Below are 22,437 nucleotides of genomic sequence, written 5' to 3' on the forward strand. Positions count from 1 at the left end.
AGTGCCGTCTATTCACTCCTTAACAGTATTTGTTAAAGAGTGTGAATAGGATCAGTTTTGTTGGTTGTCATAGATTCAGTGAGTGAGTATTCTCAGCTAAAGCTACATAATTTGAGTCTTTTTGAAACTACTTCTCAGTAGTTGGACTTTTATTTCATGTTTGTGCATGAAAGCACTGTTGAGTCTGTTAAAAAAGGCTGAAGTTACTGAATTGTAATGTATATTGTATTACCTTGTGTCCTTAAGATGCACTTTTTGGTTTTTAATTAAAATGCAGCTAATTGAGTGTAAAAGGGAATATTTCCCTCTCTAGCATCGCCACCTGCTGGTCGTTTTAGTTTATCATTAAAAAAAAAAATTGTGTTGGCATACTGTGATATTCTGTACTATCTCAGGTTCAAACTGTACCTTTTCATCAAATAAATTTGAGAAGTTGAAAATTGTCCTCGATTTTGGATCGCGGCTTGTCATTAAGGGGTGATGGTGGGTCCCGAAGCCAGACCAGTTGAGAACCACTGCACTAGAATCAGTCCATTAAAAAGACTCGTTTAAAAGAATCATTCAGAGCCTGAACTCATCCCAAAACTGATTTACTGAACAATGTGTATAACTCATTATTCCTGATGTCTGGAAACAGGAGTGCTGTTACTTAACACAATATATATATATAGTACAGCAATCAAATTACCTCTCAATGATGGACTGCATCCAGCATCATATTGTAAAAACATGAGCACACAAGCAGCCAACCATGGAATGTATACGAAAATGGACGCTACCCAGAAAATGAAGCCAAAGTGTGGCTGGCTGCAGTATAGGTCCCAAATTCCGGCTCCTCCATGTTAGCAGATGGGACATGGACCAAACTAAAAGGTATAAGTACACATTAAATACATTTTTCTCAGAGTTGTTTTTTTGTCATTTTAGTTCTTAACACACTGATGTATGTTCAAGTGTTCATTTTGACACTATGTTTGGTTTACAATTGTGGCAGTTGACCATGCCTCAGGGCTCTCCCCACAGCAGCCAGAGACCAACCAGTCCGTTTTGAGCATCTTCATTTGATCACAAACACACGACAAACATAAATAAACTTAAACCTAAAGCGACTAGCTTTACAGCTCCGTCGGTCTCTTCAAGAGTCTCCCCGTGTCCTGTGTGTCTGTGTCTGAGTCTTTCTCCCCCTTTTTTTCCCAAAGCCCTCCCCCACTCACCATCCATGGCTGCACACTTGCCTCCATAGCTTTTACAGCTAGTTATAAAGCACCTACAGCAATACAAAAATAAATATTGTTTAGCAGAGATCAGGGTACATGCCTTGTGTAGAATTGATCGTCTTCTTGTCTCCCAAAACCTCAACGACACCTGTTTAAAAAAATAATCCAGTTAATTTGTATGGCATCACATCTGCAAATGGTTGCAGAAATGGTAAAAATGTCTCCTGTCTTTTTGTCTATTTTTTTGTTTAGTTGCACAAGTCATTTTAACCAAGTCTTCTTTGTATGTAGAAAAAGCTGCTTAATTCAGTCTTAAAAGATTCCACTGAATGTTAGCAGCGTAAAGATTTTAGGATCTGGCGTCTATTAACCTGATCTCTACTATACCTTGGAGATTAGGCAGCAACATTTCAGTCTTGTCTAATATATGTGAGGTCTAAACAAAAGCCCTTGGTTTGCAAAGCGCCCCAGTCTCAAACAGGGTGCCCCTTTTGAAAAGGCTGGTAACTCTGCCAGGGAAACTCATTCCTCTGCCTGGTTGCCATAATATTAATTGTAAGTCCACACATGCAAGTGTGGCCAAGTGAATACAGTGCCCCACTAGAGGTACAGAAGCCCACTGATGCCAATCTTTCCCACGGTTACCAGAAAGAGAGGAATTACGGGAACAACTCATTATGGAGAAGGGTAGCTTCCAGTAATAGATGGAAGCTGGATTCACTGGAAGTCTGTGCAACACATGTACATGAAAACAGATGGGGAGAGAGCTCCAAACAGAATCTCTTTTTTAAATGTTTACTCCTGGAGACAGTTGCAGTGATGTCAAACGTGTCGTCAGGAGTCCATGTGTGAGAGAGGGGAGGGCAGGCATTCCATACAGAGACAAAAGGAGGTAGGCACAAACATGTGAGGGGAGATGCAGATGAGCTTGTAGGGAGCACTGTCTGAAACTGCAGAAGTTGACCTGAGGTGAAGGTAAGAAACTGATTGCTTAAATTATCATTATAATATCTTTCTATTCAAGCATAAGACTGTTGCTACTTTGTTGTGTTATTATTATTTGCTATTTCTATTGTCAGAAGACCCAAAATGAGATTAAACCTCATCCTTCGGTGCTGTAAAATTCGACTGCACTTCCAAAAAAAATTCTAAATACACAAGATCCATGTTGTTGCAGATTATGATAATTAGTTTTATGTGTTGAGTTAATTGTTTTATTTTCTTCTCTCAAGGGCATTTATTGATTTTAATAGAATTATAATGTTATCACTATCCTGTATTCCCTATCACATAGGAATCAATGACTAGTTGAATCAAGGACAACTGGACTTGGTTTTAGATACTTGACGACGTTACCTCTTCGGCTCTGAATGCATTCACATGCTACTTGGAAAGTCTAATTTCCCGAGTTGTGATGTTGTTCTGTCTTCTGAGTGCTCAACTGCTTTGAAGGTGGACTGGGGAAAAACATAGATGCTGTAAACACAATTTATTGTATTTTTGGCACCTCATTGCAATATTTGCATAATAATGAAGGGAAAAAGGATCAGGTGTGATGGGCATCTAGATCATTAAAAACAGATGCACGTTTATCATAAAAACATATGTATTGGCTGAACAGTATGGCATTATGTGTTGTTAGAGATGGACATGCAGTTTGGTGACACAAATTTTACACTTGACAAGTTCACATTAAAAGCTCAATTTACAGCTGATTGTAAAGTGACTGTAAAATAGGTGTTGGTTAGTTTTCACGCTGTGGTCCTGACAGTTGCTTAAGTCAACTAAGTCACCTTAGTTTAGCTTAATCTCTCGTCTTGTTCCCTTTTAAAAAAAAACTATTAATAAGCAAAAACAATTGCATTAAAGTCGACGGTGGTGTGGGTGGTTTAGTTTACTTTAAAAGTAGCTAGCCAGTTTGTTGGCCAGCTTTACTGTTCCTGTCAACCAATGCTCAGATAGTTTAAGCAAACTGTTTTTCATAGGCATGGTTGAGAACAACACTCCGTATCTTGTAGTGCTGCCTCAAGCGGTTCAAATCAGCCAATACTAGTCTAGCAGCAGCAGCTTGCACTTACGATATGGCTGGGAGGGAAAGATAGTAAACATAAATGTCTGCGTTGACCAAATACAAATAATTCTTCTAGCAGTTGTGTTAAAGGGGACATATCATGCAAATTCCACTTTGTTAGTGCTTCTACACGTTAATTTGGGTATCTGGCATGTCTACCAACCCCAAAACTCTGGAAAAAAAACACTCGCGCGTTTTGTTATGGTTCCTCTAAGTCAGAAACGTCATGCTTGAGTGACTGGAATGAGCTTCCTGTGTATTGTGTCGTAACAATACACTGGAAGTCTCCCTACATGGCCTTGGCCCACCCCCCACCTCATGGGGCATACAATGTCCCCTTTAAGTTCCAAGGACTCACCAACTCCAACTCTTTTGCGTATTTAATCAGTGGCAAGACGTAAAGACACAATGGAATTTAGGAATTATCTTTTATGTTATCTATCCAATAGGATGCAAACACCTACATGTAACATAGAGAGTGGCAGCAATTCTAGCCATACATGGATGTGCTGTTGGAATGGGTGATGCAAGAAGATATACCGGGATGCTGTGGGAGACATCTTCAGACTTGGGGGTGACAATTGCTCATGTTGCTCTGTTAGCGTTTGTATATTGTTGCACCTTCTGGTCTCCTTGATGCATCAAGTCTACATTAAAATCTTCTTCATAAGACATCAGCTGCTGCCTTAGATCTCCTTTCACCAGCTTCCAGGAAACTTCCATAACATGTGTTACATATGGAAGCCCATTTCCGCCACTGTGATGAAACAATAAAGATCCTGTAAGGCATTATAAGGAGAAACTGTCTCAAAATGATGGCTTAGCATCTCATAATTATAACTTACTATCTCATAATTATAACTTATCATCACATTATTATGAATTACTGTCTCATAATTATGAGATACTGACTGAGTGAAAGAGAGCCATGGTTGAGAGACTGTGGTCAAACCAGCTGGCTCTCGCTTTTGAATGCTCAAACCAGCTGTCTGTCGTTTTTTGAGTGCGCAATTGATTGCATATTTACGGTAATCGCTATGAGGTTTAGAAGAATTTAGTTTTTTCCTCAAAGTACTATTACTGTGTAATTTTTGATTAATCCTGTGTCAAAGTCCCCTCCACAGAACAAGAATGAGCTTCTTCTACTATCTTTGTTGAGGGATTAACAGCTTTTTTGCCAGAAATTCTTCATGAGACTGATGTTTTTGGACTTACTTGTTAGACTACTTCCACAAATACTAATAAAATAAGGGAAGCTAATGTTTTCATTGTCATAAAATTGTGTCATAAGACACGTAATGAAAGTATTAACTCATATCTTAATTGTCAATGATTGATTTGATTAAAACAAAAATGTAAAAGGCCTGCGATTAATTTCAAATTCCAACAACACGTTCATCAATGTGTTATTGTATGATTAGAATACTGTGCATGTTACTGCTATGACTTTTTTAACAGATGTGCTCCTTAGAATCACAAGTAGTAAAAGAGAGTTTCAAAGATAACTTTATTGCATATTAAACTACATTAATTTATAATCCAACAAAAAATGTAATACAGTTGTGGATAAAGGTAAACATGATCTTCACTGTAGGAAGATTAATATGTGAGTGAATATAATTTACAGTAGAAATTTTAGAATTGAGAAAGCGCAATAATATTTCATATATACCATACAGCAGTTGATGCAGTCGTCTGTTTACTGTAAGAGTGAAGGAACACAAGCTGCTCTTACATTTAAAATGTTGTGTAACTTGTGTAGTTTGACTTATTATGGTGATGGAGGAAAGATGCAAACAGTCCGGGAGCCATTATTCCTCAGGGGTCATCACAGTTCATGTGACTGGATGGTGACATTGTCTGGTGACTGCTTTTGAGGAGCAGTTGGTTTCCTTTTGCCTTGGGTTTCTGTATCTTAGATGCCTTAGAATGTCCTTCCTTTGAAACAGAGAGAGCTGCAATCTGAGTTTGGAGGTTAGCAATCTCTTTCTTAATTTGCTCCATGGCTGAAGGTAGACCATTATCTTGGATTTGCACCTCATAATTGGTTATCCCTCTAGCACACATAGCTTGTTTGTTGGCCTGAATCTTTGTGAATCCTAGGTGCTTCTTCATTCTTCTTCATAGTGGGGACAAGGCCTTTTCCTGAAAAGGACCTCAGTTTAGTAGGTGATTAGATTTGAGATGCAATTTCTGTGCCTTTCACATAATGTTCCACCACTACAAGTACCACCACTTGCTGTACTTCCCCTGGGCTGAGATGATCAGGAGAGATATTAATGTTATGCATGGTGTCTCCTATGATGGACGGAGCTAGGATAGCTGCAGGCTCCGTACGATGGTAGGCAGAAACTGGGCTTGATTCACCAGGGTGAAGGTTGGGCATCGTTCCAGCAGAGGTCAGTTTGGCGTCACTGAGGTGAGGATAGACTTCCATTTGGGATTGTTCTCCAACACACTCAGTTATTCTGGTCAATTCCCCTCTCAAAATGTCCTCAAATGGCATCCCACTTAATCTGGCTATGCCTTTAAGCTCAGATAGAAATGTATGGGTGATTTCAGTGCCTACCTTACTGCTGTAAACACCAGCTAGGGTTTGCACGTGCTGAATGATCTCGGGATCTGCAGAACTTTGCCTGTCTGATGGTAGAATGACTTCAAGTGTGTGTACTGGTTCACCTGATTCAAATTCAATAACAGCCTGTTTGTGAAATTCAGAGACTGGGTTATCAACCTTAAGTACTCTCCTGATTGACCCATATCGTTTTAGGTAATCAAAAATCTCCTCATCTACAGATGTATAAGGCAACCCGCTAACTATGAGAGAGTTTGGTACTTTGATATTTTCTGTCTTAACAATGTCCATCTCGAGAGTTTTAACACTCCAAAAAAACTTGTTTCAAAGAAAACAAAAAAAACATACAAAGCTGCAATGCAAAGTGTTGATCTGTAGATGGCACTTCAAGTGACATTCATGTATGGCTATAGTCTAACTACAAAGCTGGCTTGCCATGTGTTTCTGTACCCACTTGTGGTTAGGTCAATATCTACTAGTTTCAGTTAGGAGCTAAGGGACATAGAATGTAATAGCAATAAATGAAAGTACACATGTTACACAAGTTAAATGACAAATGTAACTTTACTAACTTAAATGTGCAGGTGATAATTCACAAGCATTTGAAAACTCAATTTGTATGAAAATAAAAATTAGGCCCTTTAAAACAAGTCTTTTTACGTCAGTCATCTTTAAAGTCTGTGATCACTCTCGGTGTGTGTTATGTCAGTCCACTGTCTTTAGTTTGTTAATATCAGTGACTGTTCCTGTGACAGTTCCTTAAAAGAGCATGCGCCCTTTACGAGTGTATGTAGCAGTCCGGCTGACTAGCACCACCCTACCACCACAGGGATCTCTTTGTCCAGGTAGGATCACGTTGGGAGGCTCGCCATCAATAATAAATTAGATCTCTAAAAGTTGTTCTCACTGTGTCCATAAGACCTGACAGATCAATGAAAATGTCAGGGAGGTCAGAGAGCCACAGAATTTCTTTTAAACATTTTAATTTTGTTTTCATTAACAAAAATGCTAAAAGATAAACTTCACAAATTTGGGCCAGTAAAAGGTCAACTAGCCAAACTAGCCTCCGGTAACAAGTGAAGACAAGTTAACAGCACGAAAAAACTGCCCCTCAACTGACACAGGGGAAACATATATAGTGGCTGATCAAGCCACTCAAACAAACTAAGCAAATTAAATAAAGATTACCACCATGTTACTGAGTTTCAGTGTGTGGTTGCTGGTGCAGCCATCACAGAACAGAAACGGGACCTTCCGGGTTCTGGTGTTCTTGTTCCAGTTACCTTCTGTTTCTCGGTTAGCTGTACACAAAGCTCTGCTAACTGTATTAAACTTCCAAGGATTTGTTTTAATTCTACTCCTCTGTTTTGCGATCGCTCCCACATGAGCACTCCTCTGCTCTCCATCTCACACACCACCGTTCATGCAGGTGTGCTGTGATCCTTCAATTCTGAGTGGCTGATCGCTCACTACCTGTTGAATCTGCCAATCATGTTGAGCTGGAGGCGGGACATGATCACACTGTCAATTCTGAGAAACTGACATCTCACTATTGTGGAAATAAAAATAATCCTTGATGCCTATTTTAACCAGTTATTGTTACTGGATTACAATTGTAACAGCTGTTCCTTGCCTTGCATGTAGGAGGTGATAATTTTCATTTAATTCTATTCAATTTAAATGGAAATCTAAAGTAATACATCTCCAACTTTAATCCTTTTGCCATGTGTGTATTTTGTTTGCTTTGTGTGACAGGTGAAAGCCTCAGGACAGTAGGATTTGGACGAGTGCCACAATGAATGTGACAGAAGTCCACCAGGATCAAGCAAACATCTACAGTCAAGGAAATGCTTCTGGCAATGGAAGCATGGATTCCCTGGACCTCTTGTCCCCCTATGACACAACCATCAACATTTTCACCATCTTGATCCTCATAATCACCATGATATCCCTCGGTTGTACGATGGAGATTTCCAAAATTAAAGGCCATTTCATCAAGCCAAAAGGAGTAGGCATTGCATTGGTGTCCCAGTTTGGCATCATGCCTCTCACTGCGTTCTGCCTGGCCAAAATCTTTCAGATGGATAACATGAAGGCTGTGACTTTGCTCATATGTGGAAGCTGTCCAGGGGGAAGCTTATCAAACGTTTTTTCCCTGGCCATCCAGGGGGACATGAACCTCAGGTAAACATTTATTGATGTATTGACTCCTGTCTTGTTGGAGGAATGCAAATAGCTACAATAATTAACTACCTAAGCTGTGTCAGCACAATCTGCTGTCATTGACATTTCTCCTGATAAACAGAAAATCAAGGCTCTTGTTTTGCATGAACAATTTCAGACATGTCTAATAATGTTGCATCTTGTCCGCTTCCAGCATTGTATTGACCACTTGCTCCACCTTCGCGGCCATGGCTATGATGCCTTTGCTGCTCTTTATTTTCTGCCGAGGCTTCCCCGGTCTGGAAAATGCCATCCCTTACACCAGCATCATCACGACCCTCGTGCTCACACTGGTGCCTTGTGCCATCGGCATCGCCATCAATCACTACAAATCAAAGTGGGCAGTAATGGTGAAAACAGTAAGACTTGTGTATTTCTGCCTCACATAAACACAGCCATCACAAGAGCAGATCATTTGATGTAGACCAGGACCCAGAAACTGAGGGAATTCAGCAATCACTCACCTTTTTTCTTCAACATCAAAAATGTTGTCAGAGGAAAAAAAGAGTATTGGAAACAAGTTGTGTTTTTACCAACATTATTCATCACAGATTCCTCTAAAAATGTAAAGGAGCCAAGTGGATTCTCGTAACATGCTTCTGCTCTGTCTGTCTCAACAGGTTGGTCTCAGCATCCTCTTTATTTGCACCATCCTCATTCTTATCCTGTCTGGCACTGCCATCAAAGACGTGCTGTGGCTCTCCCTCACAGCAGATAATGTGATAACGGCTGCTCTGATGCCACTGATTGGCTACGTACTGGGATATGTCTTGTCTTTCATTTGTGGACTCGATGCTCAGTAAGTAAACACACACTAGATATACCAATCTTTCATCAAAAAGCTACTCTGGACCTGTGTCCCAGTTACTACAGAATAAAGTGAGCCAACAGAGTGCATATAAATGACATGTGCAGTAGTCTGTCATACAGCTGTGTTGAAAAGCCTCAGATAATGTGAAATCTGGAAAAGTGTTATTTCAACAGTGTTCACCTTGTTTAGTATCAAATTGATGTTCTATCAAATCTAATGACATCTCTCCATCTTTTCGCAGATGCAGGAGAACCATCTCCATGGAGACGGGTTGTCAAAACATCCAACTGTGCTTTGCCATCCTAAAGGTGGCTTTTCCACTGGAGGTCATCGGACCCATGTTTTTCTTTCCCCTGATATATATGGTTTTCCAATGTATTGAGGCCTTTCTCCTGATCCTTTGTCTCAGATGTTACCAAACATTCGCGGCACCAGCTGAGGGTAAATATCACAGCTGCCGGCCTGTGTGTGTGTGTGTGTTTTTGTAGAGTGAGGCTGTGAGAGAGCGGTGGAAGAGGTTATATGAGCACATTTGTCACCATTGGTGCATTTGAATGCAGATCAAACAATGCAGACATCTAATATCATCTGTCTCTTGCAGATAAAAGATATAGCAGTGTTGACATTAAACATGAGGCAGTGAACCCACCAAGCCGGCCTTACCAAAAAGGACTCAGTGCTGGAGAAGGACAAGAAGAGGAGCTGAATCGTGCACACAGAGAGGACAGAGCTCTTCAGTGAATAAACTGTATTATCTTCACTCAGGCCTGTGATACGGATAGAGATTGTTTAAGCATGTGCAACAACCAATACTTTAATTGTTTAATATACAATGTTAATTTTAACATAGAAAGTTGATTAAAAATTAGATTTAGTATTTATGTTTGTATCTAAAATGTTATGAATTGAAATTATATATATATATATATGAGTATATTTGAGCACATTTTTTCTTTTATTTTGAGAATGAAATGTTGTGTTATTTGCTATTAAATACTTGAATTAAAATGTGTTGAGTGAAAGGTCAATGATATGACTAGAGGGCGCTCTGAGAGCACCCACTTCAACAAAGGCCCAACAGTCCCCTTAAGAAACCACATTTAAATTCATTAGATTGAGATTTATTTTTATTTTTATCAAGTCATAAATATCAGTCCCCTAAGCCAGATTTTTGACCATCATAAACCATGAAAATGTATTCCTAAAAATTGGTTCAGTTGTTTTATTGCTGACAGGCAGACAAACCTCCTTGACGGAGGTAAAGAGCACTCTAATGAAAACAATACAGACAATTTGAACATCTCAAATCATATTTAATCAAAATGATCATGTGTTATAATACAGAGCAAACATAATTTAAAACTTCACATATATTAAAATACCATCTTCACAAAAAAAAGACAAATACATTTCTCAGTCCAAAAGTAAACTCAAATGACAGTCAAACAAAGTGAACACTAAACTATACACATCATTTTTTGTGTCTTGCCACTTTTTACAGCGTCACATTGAACGTGCCTGCATTAGAATTAAAAATGAAGCAGCAAAGTGAAGACCTTTTTCTTCAAGAGCTGTGGAAGCATCAAAAGAAGCCATGGCTGATCAACAGCATTCTGGACACATAAATAAAATATGCATTTTTAGTTTCCTTAAAACAGGAGTTTCCAAGCAGCCTGAATAAATTAAGAAGATAATATTTTCCAGTGTACAAGTGATGTGTCTGACAGAACCACACATGATATCACTAAAGCAGTAGAGGCGTTTAACTGACATTCATTTTTGAAATTCCTTATTGTACATATCATCGATAAACTGTGCATAGAAGTGGAAAGCTAAGGCCATTGGGGGAAAGGGTAAGCAGAAGAGAAGTAGGGATGAAATGTGTTGAATGCAGGCCCCACAAAAACAAACATAAGTCCCTTTAAATGTTTGTCCTCAATCCAAAGAAAAACTCAGCGGTGATCTCTTCGGTTGGACAAGCAGCCTTATACTGTACAGTGACGTGTGGAATGGTGCGAGTCATGATGAATAACCCTTAAATAATGCTAAATATAATTACAAAAAAGACAATGCTGCGAGTGGACATGACCTGGACAGCAATCTAGATTACCTGGCTTTCATGCAGCTTTTCTAACATGTGTCTTACATGGTGTGATATGATATGTGGTTAAAGAAATGGAACAGTAAACAGGACAATGATGAGATTAAAAGCTCCCAAAATAAGTTTGCAGCTTCACCCATCCATCAGAAGTATGTTAGTCTTTTTAGTTTTCCAACCGATGCATTCTTTCAGAGCTGACTGTTCCTGTTTCTGATTTTAATCTACATTTTCAAACCGAGCTTCAGACATTAGCCGTTACATGAGTAGTGTAGGAATTCCTATAAAAAAATGTAAGCATGTATCTACATGAGAATCCCTCCTCTGTTCTCCTTTGGGGTGGCCAGAGAAAGTGTTTTCTGAGTGAGCCACGGCTTCACCCCGAGCCTCTTCTGCCAGGCTGGTCTGTGTTGACAGCTGTGTTGACAAACTCTCAAGAGGCATCCCGCTCACCAGTAGCGACTCTGGTTGCCGCAAATAAGTCCAGTGTATGTTTTCAGGCCTCCTTCAGCAATGGCATATCTGGGGAAAACAGATAAAAAAAGATCCTCATCATTTTCCTTTTTGTCACTTCCATAATACACGTTAATGCATACATAGGAGGGAAATGTCATACTCTACAGACAGTGGTGGCTCGTAACAAAGTACATTTACATAGTTCCTGTACATAAGTAAATTTTTCAAGAGTTTGGACTTTACAAAGTAGATTTATTTTCAGCTACTTTTCATGTTTACTCCACTAAATATATCAGCCAATATCTATACTTTCTACTCTAATGCATTTTTACAATGCATTGCGTTACACAGTTTTTGAAAATATTTTTTTTAAGTAATCTATCATGAGAGGGGAAATGCTAAATTGGTAAAATCAGAGCAAGCATGTAACATAGACCCTGTTTCCTGCAACAGCAACACTCACTGGTGAAGAAACAGCTGGAATAGATTCAAAAGAGGCTGAGACTCAGACATAATGATGTAGTACTACTACAGCTCATCTTTCCAACATTTGTGAAGATGGTAAGGATCTATGCAACACTGCCAGTGACAACAGCTTCAGTGGAAAGATCCTTTTCAAAACTGAAGATAATAAAGAACAGGCTCAGGAGTCTCTGTGGGGAAGAAAGACTCTCCGACCTTCTCCTGCTTGCCATTGAGCAAGACATTGAAATAAATCACAGTGAAGTAATAAAAACCTTCCAAGAGATGGCACCAAGGAGGATGCTCCTGTGAAGATCCTTTAATTTATTCAGAGCAGAGTTTTGATAAGTTTTAAGTTAGAATATTTTTTGATTATTTAACATATTATTTGGTAATACAATATGGCCTTGTTTTGTCTGTTTTTCCCTGTTATTCATTTATTTATTCAATTTGATAATTTGAGTTAGTTTGTTAACAAAAATAAATATATAAGTTGAAAATATCCTACTGTGTTTTTTATTTATTTATTTATTATTATTATTTTTAATTTCATAAATAATTTTGGCGATCGGTGCCATTTTTTGGGGGTTTGAGCACCTGCCCCCCAAAATGTCTGTGCACGTGCCTGTGTAGTAGACTGTTACATTAGGGAATAGGCTACACTCTGCTACTTCTTTTACTATTGAAACTTTAAGTATATTTAAAAGCAAGTACCTGGTTTTACTCAAGTAGAAAAGTTAACATGGTACTATTACTTGAGTACATTTTTGTCTATTCATTTGTACTTTTACTTAAATAAAATGTTCGAGGACTTCTTCCACCACTGTCTACAGATCAGGATGCAGGTCACGTCCAAAAACAACATAAGACAAATTATCGATGCAAGACAAAAATGTAAAAAACATAAAAAGAGAGTCAGTGGACATTTAAAGTGTTGTGCGAATTTGTGCATATCTGTACTTTACACTAGACATGATACAAAGTGGGGTCTTTAAATAAGAAAGAACTGTATATGAAGAGGGTTTTACCATCAGAGTAGTCCATGTCAGAGTCCAGAGACAGGCTGTGTCGATCGCTGCCTGCAGGCGTCCGTCTTTGTGAGGATGAAGGAGCCGTAGCACCTGCGTTCTCCAGAACCCAGGTGGAGGGTGAGGGCGAGGGTGAGGGGGATGAGGAAGATGAGGATGGCGGTACAGGGTGGACCACAGCCATCTCTGAATGTTGCTGTTTGAGGGATGAAGGCCTAGAGGGGCCAGCCTCTGGCACTGTGGCGTGCTGACCCTCAGATAGCACGATTTGGACTCGAGACTCAGAGCTGAGGGCTGAAGCTGAGGCTCCACTGCGGCTCACGGCCTCCTCATACGACGGCAGAGTCACCTGGACACCTTCCACCATGATGGACACGGGCTGGCCGGACACACCCGGATCACGTCTAGATGTGAAGGGCCAGGATAAAGTTTAACTCTGCCAACCTCTGTTACTTTTAAGAACAGTTCCTTGAATGTAAAAGCATAGTGTGTGGTGTCAATTATAAAATACTTGTAGTGAACAAACTCACCGATTGAGGGATTTCAGTTTTGGCTGTAAAAGTACAAACAGCACCACGAGGAGCAGGATGAGGATCACTGAGCTGGCTGTGGATGCCACTATGGACAAGGCGGGCATCCCCAGTGGTAAAGGAACTCGGTCTGTGAGACATGAACAACTGATAATCTGAACAGAATTTTGTAATTATCTATACAATAGTTAAAATGTGTCATCATATCTTTACCTTGATCCATGAGGCAGCTGAGCTTCATTTGACTGTCCCACTCTCCATATTGGCAGGTCAGGTATTTGTAGTCCCCCTTCAGAATATAACCTTCCTCACAGAAATACTCAATCACAGTGCCATGAGAAAGTCTTTGGCATGGGGAGGGGTGGCAGTTGTAACCCCCGTTCTCTGGCTCATACGGAGTCTGGCATACTGTCCACGGGAAAAAGGAAAAAGCAATGAATACAGTGTTGTACGTTGTTTCATTAAGCTTTTAGCCCAAGTGACGAACAGATTAATCAGCTGGTTGATTAAATTGGTTGATATCTGGCAATTTAAGATTATCAAAGCTTGTATCTCTGAGACCAAGAGACAAAAGTGATTAAAATAATAGTTGTGATTGAATTGGTCTGAAGCTTTGTGCTGATTGGTGATTATGATTGACAGTACTTTGTAAGGTTTTGTCTTTACCGTCACTGCGTAAGCATCGAGGAGGTTCAGAGGACCAGTGTCCCTCTGCACTGCAGGTGAGGATGCTGGGTCCGTCTAGCAGGTAACTTGGGTCACAGTTATATTCTAGTACTGTGCCCACAGTGAAGAAGCTCCTGTTAGTTTCTGTCAGATTAGTTGAGCCGTGCTGCACCATGGAGGGTCTAATGCAACCTTAAAAAGGGGAAAACATTCAAAAATAAAGTTAATATCCATAATTAATCTTTCATAACAAATATATAATTTATTTAAGCAGCCCTTCAGATTTCGAAAAATGTTCCAAGTGCTTCATATTACAAGGTAGAACAGATAAAAGAAAAAAAATGATGGTGATGAAACTAAACACAAATATTGTGGGACAGATTTAATCTACCTTTACCTTGCTCCATGGCGCAGCTGACTGGCATTAGGTTGTCCCATTTCCCATACTGACATGTAAGGAATTTATAATCTGCCTTCAGAACATAACTTTCATCACAGAAGTATTGAATCATGGCACCATGAGAAAGTCTTCCACATGGGGAGGGGTGGCAGGTGTAGCCTCCGTTCTCTGGCCGATATGGAGGCTGGCATACTGGCCATGGACCAAAAGAAATACAAGAAATACATATTAACTCCAGTGCCCCTGTTTCACTAAGGTGTCAACATCTCATATTGTTGAATCCTTGTAAGAAATGTTAATTTTGTCTCCAGCAATAATGACTCTATGGAGAGTGTGCTACGATCTGGGAAGCACGTAATGTGTTATCACAGATGATGGATGTCGATTAAAGACATGAAATGTGTCTCTTACTGTGTTTTTTTTTCAACAGATATCAATGTTATTAATGCAAACAAACTCTAGGTTAAAACCACTGAAGTGAATTGAAATACAAACAGAAAAGACACAGCCAAATTGAAAATGAAACTGACACTAACACCAAATCCAAAATGTCTTGTACTTACGTATGTACTGTATGTATATTATGTAATGAAGAGGGATGTGGAGGAGATTTGTCTTTACCGTCACTGCGAATACAGCGAGGAGGTTCAGAGGACCAGTGTCCCATCATGGTGCAGGTGAGGATGCTGGGTCCAGCTGGCAGGTAACCAGGGTCACAGTCGTACTCTAGTACTGTGCCCACAGGGAACAAGCTCCTGTTGGTGTCTGTCAGATTAGTTGAGCCGTGCTGCACCATGGAGGGTCTTACACAACCTTACAGAAGGGACGACATTCAAAACAGTTGATTTTCATACCAAAGTCTTTTAAAGTTGCTTAATCCTAAAAGTGCTATATGTACGTTTCTGGCAAGAAAATAATTTGTTCACAAAACAGCTATTATTGCTATTATGAGCTATGTAGTAATTATACTTAAATAAATATGGCTTTTTGTTTATGTAGCACATTTTTAAAACAGTGTTACAGACTGATCTTACAAAATCTGCATATGTTAGACATCATTTTCCTGATGGTGGATATTTAAGGCCAATGCATTAACCTACGGATAGATCAGAGTTCGAGGACTAACCCACCTTGGCTTACACAGCTGATCTGCATGGGGCCGTCCCACTGCCCATCCTGACAAGTCAGGTAGTTATAATCTCCACTGAGAACGAATCCCTCATCACAGAAGAACTCGATCACAGAGCCATGGGAAAACATTCGACAGGGGTTTGGGTGGCAGGTGTAGCCCCCATTCTCAGGTTTAGTGAGGGGTAGACATGCTGATGAGGGGGAAAAAAATACAACGTACAGGTTGAAGAACCTGGCCAACGTTTAAGGTGCTTTTGTGTTAAAAAATAAATCTTGAAAATGACTGAGTATAGATTTCTACTAGTAAGGGCAAAATGTTAAATGAGACTGACTCCCTCTTAGTTAACAGGTCAGAAAAGACAGAGGTGGGAAGAATTTCTTACCACCACTGCGTATACAGTGAGGAGGCTCTGAGGACCAGTGTCCCAGCGTGGTGCAGGTGAGGATGCTGGGACCATCTGGCAGGTAACTAGGGTCACAGCTGTACTGCAGAACTGTGCCCACAGGGAACAAGCCCCTGTTGCTTTCTGTGAGGTTTACCCAGCTGTTCTGGACCATGTACGGCCTCACGCATCCTGGGAAGAGAAAAGCAGAGAAGACGAAATTCTGTGAAACTCACTTTTTAGCGACAAATATTTTGAGCCTGGTTTGAGACATGTTACTCAGAAGCCACCAGTAACACGGATACTGAATGACCTATGGTAACCACGACAACAGGTTGGAGATTTTATGCATATACAGCACAAAGTTTGGGTGATGGGGTCAACGTAACTTCTCTGCAGTTTTTCATCTGGACAGAATGAACATGTCAAAGCAATCATATTATATTTATATCACAATATTGTGTGTAAGTAGGAAATCTTTGTACAGGTGGTGAAAGAGGAAAAGTGAATGGGTTACAACAATTAGTTTAATCTTTTAGAGAGCACTTGGTAAACATACATAAACACTTATTACACATGTATATTTCAGTCCCGATACCAATACAGTGGATCAGATTGTCTTTGTTTTAGTACTGTGTACTGCAAGCATAGACTTGTTGTTTGTGGGGCTACTGGTTCAGGTTGATACAAATCTATTTAATACCTGACAGAAACATAACGTGCCTCTTGGTTGATTCAATTTACAAATGGACAGCTCACATGTGTGTGAATGCACTCAAGAAGTATTGAGAACAAAATGAGGGACTGCCAACTCAATTAATGTCTTCTAGCCAGCTACAATTTCATTATGAACTTAATTTTTTTTTCACTTGTCAAAATAATATGCCAACACATTTATTTGTTTGTGGTGGCCAATCACAATAACAATGTTGGCTGCCAAATATTGATTTCCAATGTATTTGCTGTTTCACGTTTATTTGAGGAGCTTTGTGCAGAACACTGAAACACTCAGCCGCTCCTTGCCAGCACACAAACACACACTATTGTATCTCTATCTTAGTGCGCACATTTAATGGCATTATGCATTTCCTTAAGCATCACAACGGAACTAACCCTAAATAAATTCTAAACCTAACCTCTTAACCCTTTAACATAAAAATGGGCAAAATGTCCTCACACCATAAGGTCTATGTACAAATGGTCATCACAAGGTCATAAATGCACACACTCGCACACACACTCGCACACGCACACACGTCATCGTTGAACAGGCTAAACACAACAGATAAGTTCTTGCTTGGGTATATATACAGCAGGTAATTCATATAGATCTTTAGTGGACTACACTAAGCATCTAGTATTTAGACAACACGATCATGTCACAGTTTCTGGGCTGAACTATTTCTGAGAATAAATATGCTGGGATAAACTAAATCTCTCACTGACATTGAAACCAGTGTCAGACACTTAAACAAGTCTCTGCCATCCTGTAGAACATGCTAAACACTTTCACAGTCACACTTTCCGACCCACTTTGGCTGTGTCATGACAAAGGAGACTTGATATTTTCCCAGTAATGAAGGTAGGGGTTGATATATGACACACATAACCCACAAAGCGTTGAACTGTATGCGAGTGAAGCCATAAACCATGCGTCTTACCTGCCCCGTGTGCAGTGGACACTACAGTCAGTGCCAGCAGCAACTGAAAGGACTGTTTAGTGGCTGAGGTGTGGGCCAGAGAGGCTTTTGATATTGACTCTACCATTCCATTGCACATCTTCCACTGCAGAGTCAACTCAACCTGGTCGGGTCAGAGAAGCAGGTCAATACACGGGTAATAAACATGAAGAGGACAGTCCCCCCCAGCCTGCAGCATGTGTTGACACCTGCCTGGTGCAGGTACTCTGCAGAGCCTGGGCAGCTGCCAGCGAAATGGGCGTGAGTGTGGGACAGAGGTACAAAGACGGAACCGAGAGGAAAATAGAACGAAGGATGCTATGAGCATCTGTCAAGCTAGCGCTGATCAGAAGCTCCTCCCGTTAATAGTCTGTATCAATGTTAGCCAAGCATTCACTTTAACCGATGAGACATCAGCCCTTTAAAACATAGCAAACGTTGGTTCTGAGTGGGTTCGTCTTTGCGGCTACACGCCCATTCTCACTTCTTCCTCATTAGCTACGATGGCTACGTTCGCTAAAGGGAACAAGGCCAAAACACACAGTAAAACATTTACAGACACGGTACATGCCGTGGACGATAACTAGCTAGCGACCGCGCTACCACCTATATATAATTAATACTGGACAAAGCAAAGCACAGATCATACTCAGCATTAGGCTTAGCAACCCGAAAATCAATATTAGCCCTCTTAGCTTGATAACGCTAGCTAGACATTAAAATTGCCAGTTAACGTTACTTACCATAGAAACACGGCCTCGGGACCTCCACCCTCGCTGTCTGACGCCGCAGCCTCCAACTAACAAGGTGTCAGCTTCACCGGAGACATTTAAAATCACGGTGGGAACAACGAACAACAGGATGTATCGAGCAGAGCTGCACCACTACAGCTAACCGCTAGCTAGCTCCCTAAGGCTAACTTGTTACCCGCTAGCCGCAGCAACGGAGAGACGGCAAGCTCAGAGCGTGGCAGCGGCAGCTCGTGGAGGCACTCCCGGTGGCAGCAGAAGCTGCCACTGATGTGTAAAGGCAGCTGTCAGGTGCCACTGCTGCCACCCTGTTTGAGGGAAAAGGGAATGGTGTGTCTTTCTGTGTAATGACCTTTATCCAGGCATCATTTTTAGATGTTGATGGAGAGTTGAGCTGTTGCTAAAACGATGCACAACAATCTGGTACACACGAATGTGGTAGGACTCGGCAGTGATGTCAATGGAGCATGATGCTCAATGACTGAACCTGGAACCCTGCTTTCTTTTCAATGAGTTTACTCCTCTGTCTGAAAGGATGAGGGCGAGAAGCTGTTATTAATGTATCATTAGCCAATTCATGTTCGTGCCTTGTGAACTAAGATTCTTTAATATCAAAGTCACTTTAACCCAGTCCTCACTACAATACCTTTGCTATCTTTGACACATGTGAAACACATTTTGAATGTCTATCTGTCATCAAAAGCAAAACATTTTTTTATTTTTCAAGTTGTACTTGGTGACCTTGGTGAAGATGTACTTGAAATTACTGGTTAGCCAGGAAAGTATAAATAACAGTTTGCTTCAATATCAGTACAAATGTACTGATATTGACACTTTATTTTAACAGGATAAACCAGCATGTATCATTATCACTAAATTAACTGAATTCATATAAATACTGAAGACATGAAAATAAAACTTGGTTAAAAAGTAGTAGGTCAGTAGCTGATTGTTGTGTACGGCTTTGTTTGTCATTTGTCTAGTATATGCACTGATGCTTTTACACCATAGAAGTTCCTAACTCCTAAAAAATATTTTGATTTTCAAGGAGTTACAATAAGTCTATTTTAGATGTTCTTATGGATGTTAGTGTATTTAACTAAGAGTCCTTGGAGAATGCCTATGGGATCCCGTCATAAGGAAAACATTTGGGCCAAAGTCAACTTATTATAGTAAATTAAACTGAAAATGGTTTATATGCAATTGTAAAGTAAAATTTTGTGAGTCTCTCTTTGCTGTGTTGTAACACAAAAACACAGAATACATTTATTCAGCCTAGTGTGCGAGTGTGCCTGAACCTACCGTTACTAATAACTTTGTTCCTTTGTGGTATTTCCATCTACTTTGGTACAAGAAATGGCTCCAAGAGCAGTGGCATCTTTGTGCATAATTGCCATATTGAAGTTAAGGATAACAAAGTACATTTTTCCTTTGGTTTATCACAGTCTACTCAGGCAAAGTATCAGAGAGTCTTTGCTAACAAACTATCGACTAAACTTTCATAAACCAGTATATCTCATTGAATAAATCACAAACAGCTTTAGTTGCTCTCAGACAGTGTGGCGGCGGTGACAACTGCCCCCAAATAGTGGGACAACAAAGGCAGCTGCCTTTCAACAGTGTGGCCTCAAATGCAGCTGCCTTCACATGTCAGTGGCAGTTTCTGTTGACAGCGGAAGTGCATCAACGAGCAGCTGAGCCGCCTCCATTTCCCTCGGTAACTATAGCAACAGATGTAGCGACAACATCCGGTTTACGTTCGTAGTTAATAAAGGCGAAAAACAGCGGAAAGTTTGTGATGACAAATAGATCATATTTAGCAAACGGCTACTTCACAATTACAAATACCAAGTTGTCACGATGGAAACGATCAGAGGAAGTTTAGAGGACATTTCCCGACCTGCTTCGAGTGAGCTAACGACCAGCCGTGCGTCCAGAAGATGTCCCGATGTCCAGGTATATAAGTACACACGGTACAGAACAAAACCAAATCGAATAACCTCCACTAACTTTGGAAAACAATCTCCTGTAGATCCAGATGAGCTCTGAGGAGACTGCAACCAGCTCCTCAGCCTGTGGTCCTGACCAAGGTAGGTGTGATGTACTGTGCTGGAAAGTGCTTTGATTGGTCAAGAGTAGAAGTGCGTTATATTAATGCAGACCATTTACCATGTATAATGTGCAGTGGAGTGGTTATCAGTTTAAGGATGGTCCAGTTTTCAAACTGGAATGGTACTCTACCTCCCCCAAGGCCCAACAGTCCCCTTATGAAATCACATTTAATTCACTAGATTCAGATTTTTATTTGGATCTGCACCAAATTGCACATACTGATTAAAATCAGCCCCTTAAACATGCCAGATTTTTTGTTTAAATCAAGATCCATGAATTATTCTCTAAGAAATCAACAAAACTGATAAAAAAAACACCCTGTAAAGAAAGTGAAGAAGAAATCCACCTCCTGTGGACGATTACCACGTAACTTGCATCTTTTCAGTTACATGGTTATCGTTCCAATAGTTTTTGCATAATCCTGCTAACTAACAGACAGACAGACAAACGGAAAAAAATGTGTGTCCCCACATTGTAATAGAGCTTTTGTGTTTCTTTTAGGTCTGTGTCACTCTGACATCACGGATGGAGATCCAGAAGTTCAGAGAGCTATGGAGGAAATGAGACGTCTTGATGAAATACTGTCTGTAAAGATCTGCAGAGAAAAAGAAGTCAAGCGTCAGAGAAAAGAACACCAAGCCAAACTCTGGCAAGATCTCCAGGTAGATACAGTCTTTGTGCAGTGCTGTTTGGACAAAAAAAAAAAGTTCTGTCTAATCACTCACACTTGTGTATTTTTCTACAGCAGAATAAACCCAAAAGTCACTCTGAATGTGCTCATGAAGCTTTGAACACAAAGTTGTTTTTAGCCCTGGAAGAAGGGAGTGGTAAGCATAAACCACACACCAGCAACACTGTTCAAATGTGTTGTGCATGCAGCCACTGTGACACAGCTAAAATATGTTTTTTTTGTGTTAAAGGGAAAAAGGAAGAAGAACCAAAGGAGGACAACTATGTGCCTGTCTTTGAAACCCAGGTTCCTGACAGTGACCGTGACAGACAACGTTTGGAGCAAAGTGAGTTATTGAAAGTTAAACATGACAGAAAATGCAGCACACATATTTTTCTATGTCTCCTTCAGGCAATACCAATATATGTTTCTCTGTTGCACTGCTTAGATTCTGCACTTGATGGCGCCATGAGCTCAGAGAACTTAAGGCTGTTGTTTATTTTCCCGTTGCAGGCTGGTGCAGACAGCGGTGCTATAACTTAGGTATTACAAAGCAGGTTTCCTGAAGTGAATGCATGACAAGTTACCCCTAATGTGACACTTTGAACTGTTTCCTCATCAAACTCTAGTGGTTTGGTTTGAAACCTGCGAGGCATTCATTGTGTTTCTCTGTTCAGGCTGCTTTTTATTTTATCATTGGGACATCCTAGTTCTAAGGAAGCACTGTCCTCCCACCCACTATGCAAATTGTAGCATTTAATAAGTAATTTCTTTTCTTTTCCTTTTAAAAAAAACAACAACTTATATTTCACCCCGTTTCAAGATTATTTGGGCAGCTGCTAACTCCTTAATCTTTTAGATTTGATGACAGGCTAAGAGTTCACGGCTGAAAAATGACTCCTGCAGAAAGTCTGTGATTTTCTTTTTAATCCTCAGATTAAGCTGATGGTTATTACTAAAGCTCAATATTTACCTTGTGTAGTGTCCTTTATCTGACAGGTTATAAGAAGCCAGAGAACTTCACGGACTCATCGGAGACTGGGGACGAGCAATGTAAAGACAGCCACTGTGGAGCTTCCAGAGGCAAGAAGAAACAGAGGGACTTTGTCAAGAGAAACATTGAGGTATGTCAAAGTTCACGCTGGGCCAAATGCAGTGCTGGGGCATATCACATGA

The 22,437-nt window shown here is 40.2% G+C and overlaps 3 protein-coding genes across 4 annotated transcripts in view; 2 read left to right on the forward strand and 1 right to left on the reverse strand.

The window, feature by feature from the left end:
* Positions 1 to 1,909: 1,909 nt before the first annotated feature.
* LOC118116738 (sodium/bile acid cotransporter) lies at positions 1,910 to 9,693 on the forward strand. Its single transcript, XM_035168572.1, has 6 exons — positions 1,910 to 2,192; positions 7,619 to 8,047; positions 8,241 to 8,445; positions 8,707 to 8,885; positions 9,139 to 9,338; positions 9,499 to 9,693. The coding sequence occupies exons 2-6, from the start codon at positions 7,659 to 7,661 to the stop codon at positions 9,636 to 9,638; spliced, it is 1,113 nt and encodes a 370-aa protein (XP_035024463.1). The 5' UTR covers positions 1,910 to 2,192; positions 7,619 to 7,658; the 3' UTR covers positions 9,639 to 9,693.
* Positions 9,694 to 10,189: 496 nt separating this feature from the next.
* On the reverse strand, positions 10,190 to 18,717 carry LOC118116846 (sushi domain-containing protein 4). Its single transcript, XM_035168777.2, has 11 exons — positions 18,474 to 18,717; positions 17,713 to 17,854; positions 16,052 to 16,243; positions 15,668 to 15,859; positions 15,159 to 15,350; positions 14,535 to 14,729; positions 14,138 to 14,329; positions 13,685 to 13,879; positions 13,472 to 13,601; positions 12,942 to 13,345; positions 10,190 to 11,517 (listed from the first exon to the last, which is right to left on the reverse strand). Exons 1-11 carry the CDS (start codon positions 18,474 to 18,476, stop codon positions 11,492 to 11,494), a joined length of 1,863 nt encoding a protein of 620 aa, XP_035024668.1. The 5' UTR covers positions 18,477 to 18,717; the 3' UTR covers positions 10,190 to 11,491.
* A 1,451-nt stretch (positions 18,718 to 20,168) lies between these two features.
* fsip1 (fibrous sheath interacting protein 1) overlaps positions 20,169 to 22,437 on the forward strand; it is a 29,980-nt gene continuing 27,711 nt past the window's right edge. Inside the window, exons 1-6 of one of the 2 annotated variants that reach the window (XM_035167199.2) lie at positions 20,169 to 20,435; positions 20,512 to 20,569; positions 21,093 to 21,253; positions 21,337 to 21,418; positions 21,512 to 21,607; positions 22,261 to 22,385. In XM_035167199.2, the coding sequence (XP_035023090.2) occupies positions 20,340 to 20,435; positions 20,512 to 20,569; positions 21,093 to 21,253; positions 21,337 to 21,418; positions 21,512 to 21,607; positions 22,261 to 22,385 (618 nt within the window). In that variant the 5' untranslated portion in view covers positions 20,169 to 20,339. The remainder of the gene's footprint in view (positions 20,436 to 20,511; positions 20,570 to 21,092; positions 21,254 to 21,336; positions 21,419 to 21,511; positions 21,608 to 22,260; positions 22,386 to 22,437) is intronic. The other variant, XM_035167200.2, reaches the window with a different exon arrangement.

This window comes from Hippoglossus stenolepis, chromosome 10, assembly GCF_022539355.2.
Source record: "Hippoglossus stenolepis isolate QCI-W04-F060 chromosome 10, HSTE1.2, whole genome shotgun sequence".
NCBI lineage: Eukaryota > Metazoa > Chordata > Actinopteri > Pleuronectiformes > Pleuronectidae > Hippoglossus > Hippoglossus stenolepis.

Excerpts from the sequence above, each read along its gene's own strand:
- LOC118116846 (XM_035168777.2), bottom strand. Across the intron at positions 16,244-17,712 it reads GTCCACTGCACACGGGGCAG|GATGCGTGAGGCCGTACATG; the intron begins GTAAGACGCATG and ends TTCTCTTCCCAG. Across the intron at positions 13,602-13,684 it reads CAGCTGCCTCATGGATCAAG|ACCGAGTTCCTTTACCACTG; the intron begins GTAAAGATATGA and ends CATGTCTCACAG.
- LOC118116738 (XM_035168572.1), top strand. The coding sequence starts at position 7,659 with ATGAATGTGACAGAAGTCCACCAGGATCAAGCAAACATCTACAGTCAA. Across the intron at positions 8,048-8,240 it reads CAGGGGGACATGAACCTCAG|CATTGTATTGACCACTTGCT; the intron begins GTAAACATTTAT and ends GTCCGCTTCCAG. Across the intron at positions 9,339-9,498 it reads ATTCGCGGCACCAGCTGAGG|ATAAAAGATATAGCAGTGTT; the intron begins GTAAATATCACA and ends TGTCTCTTGCAG.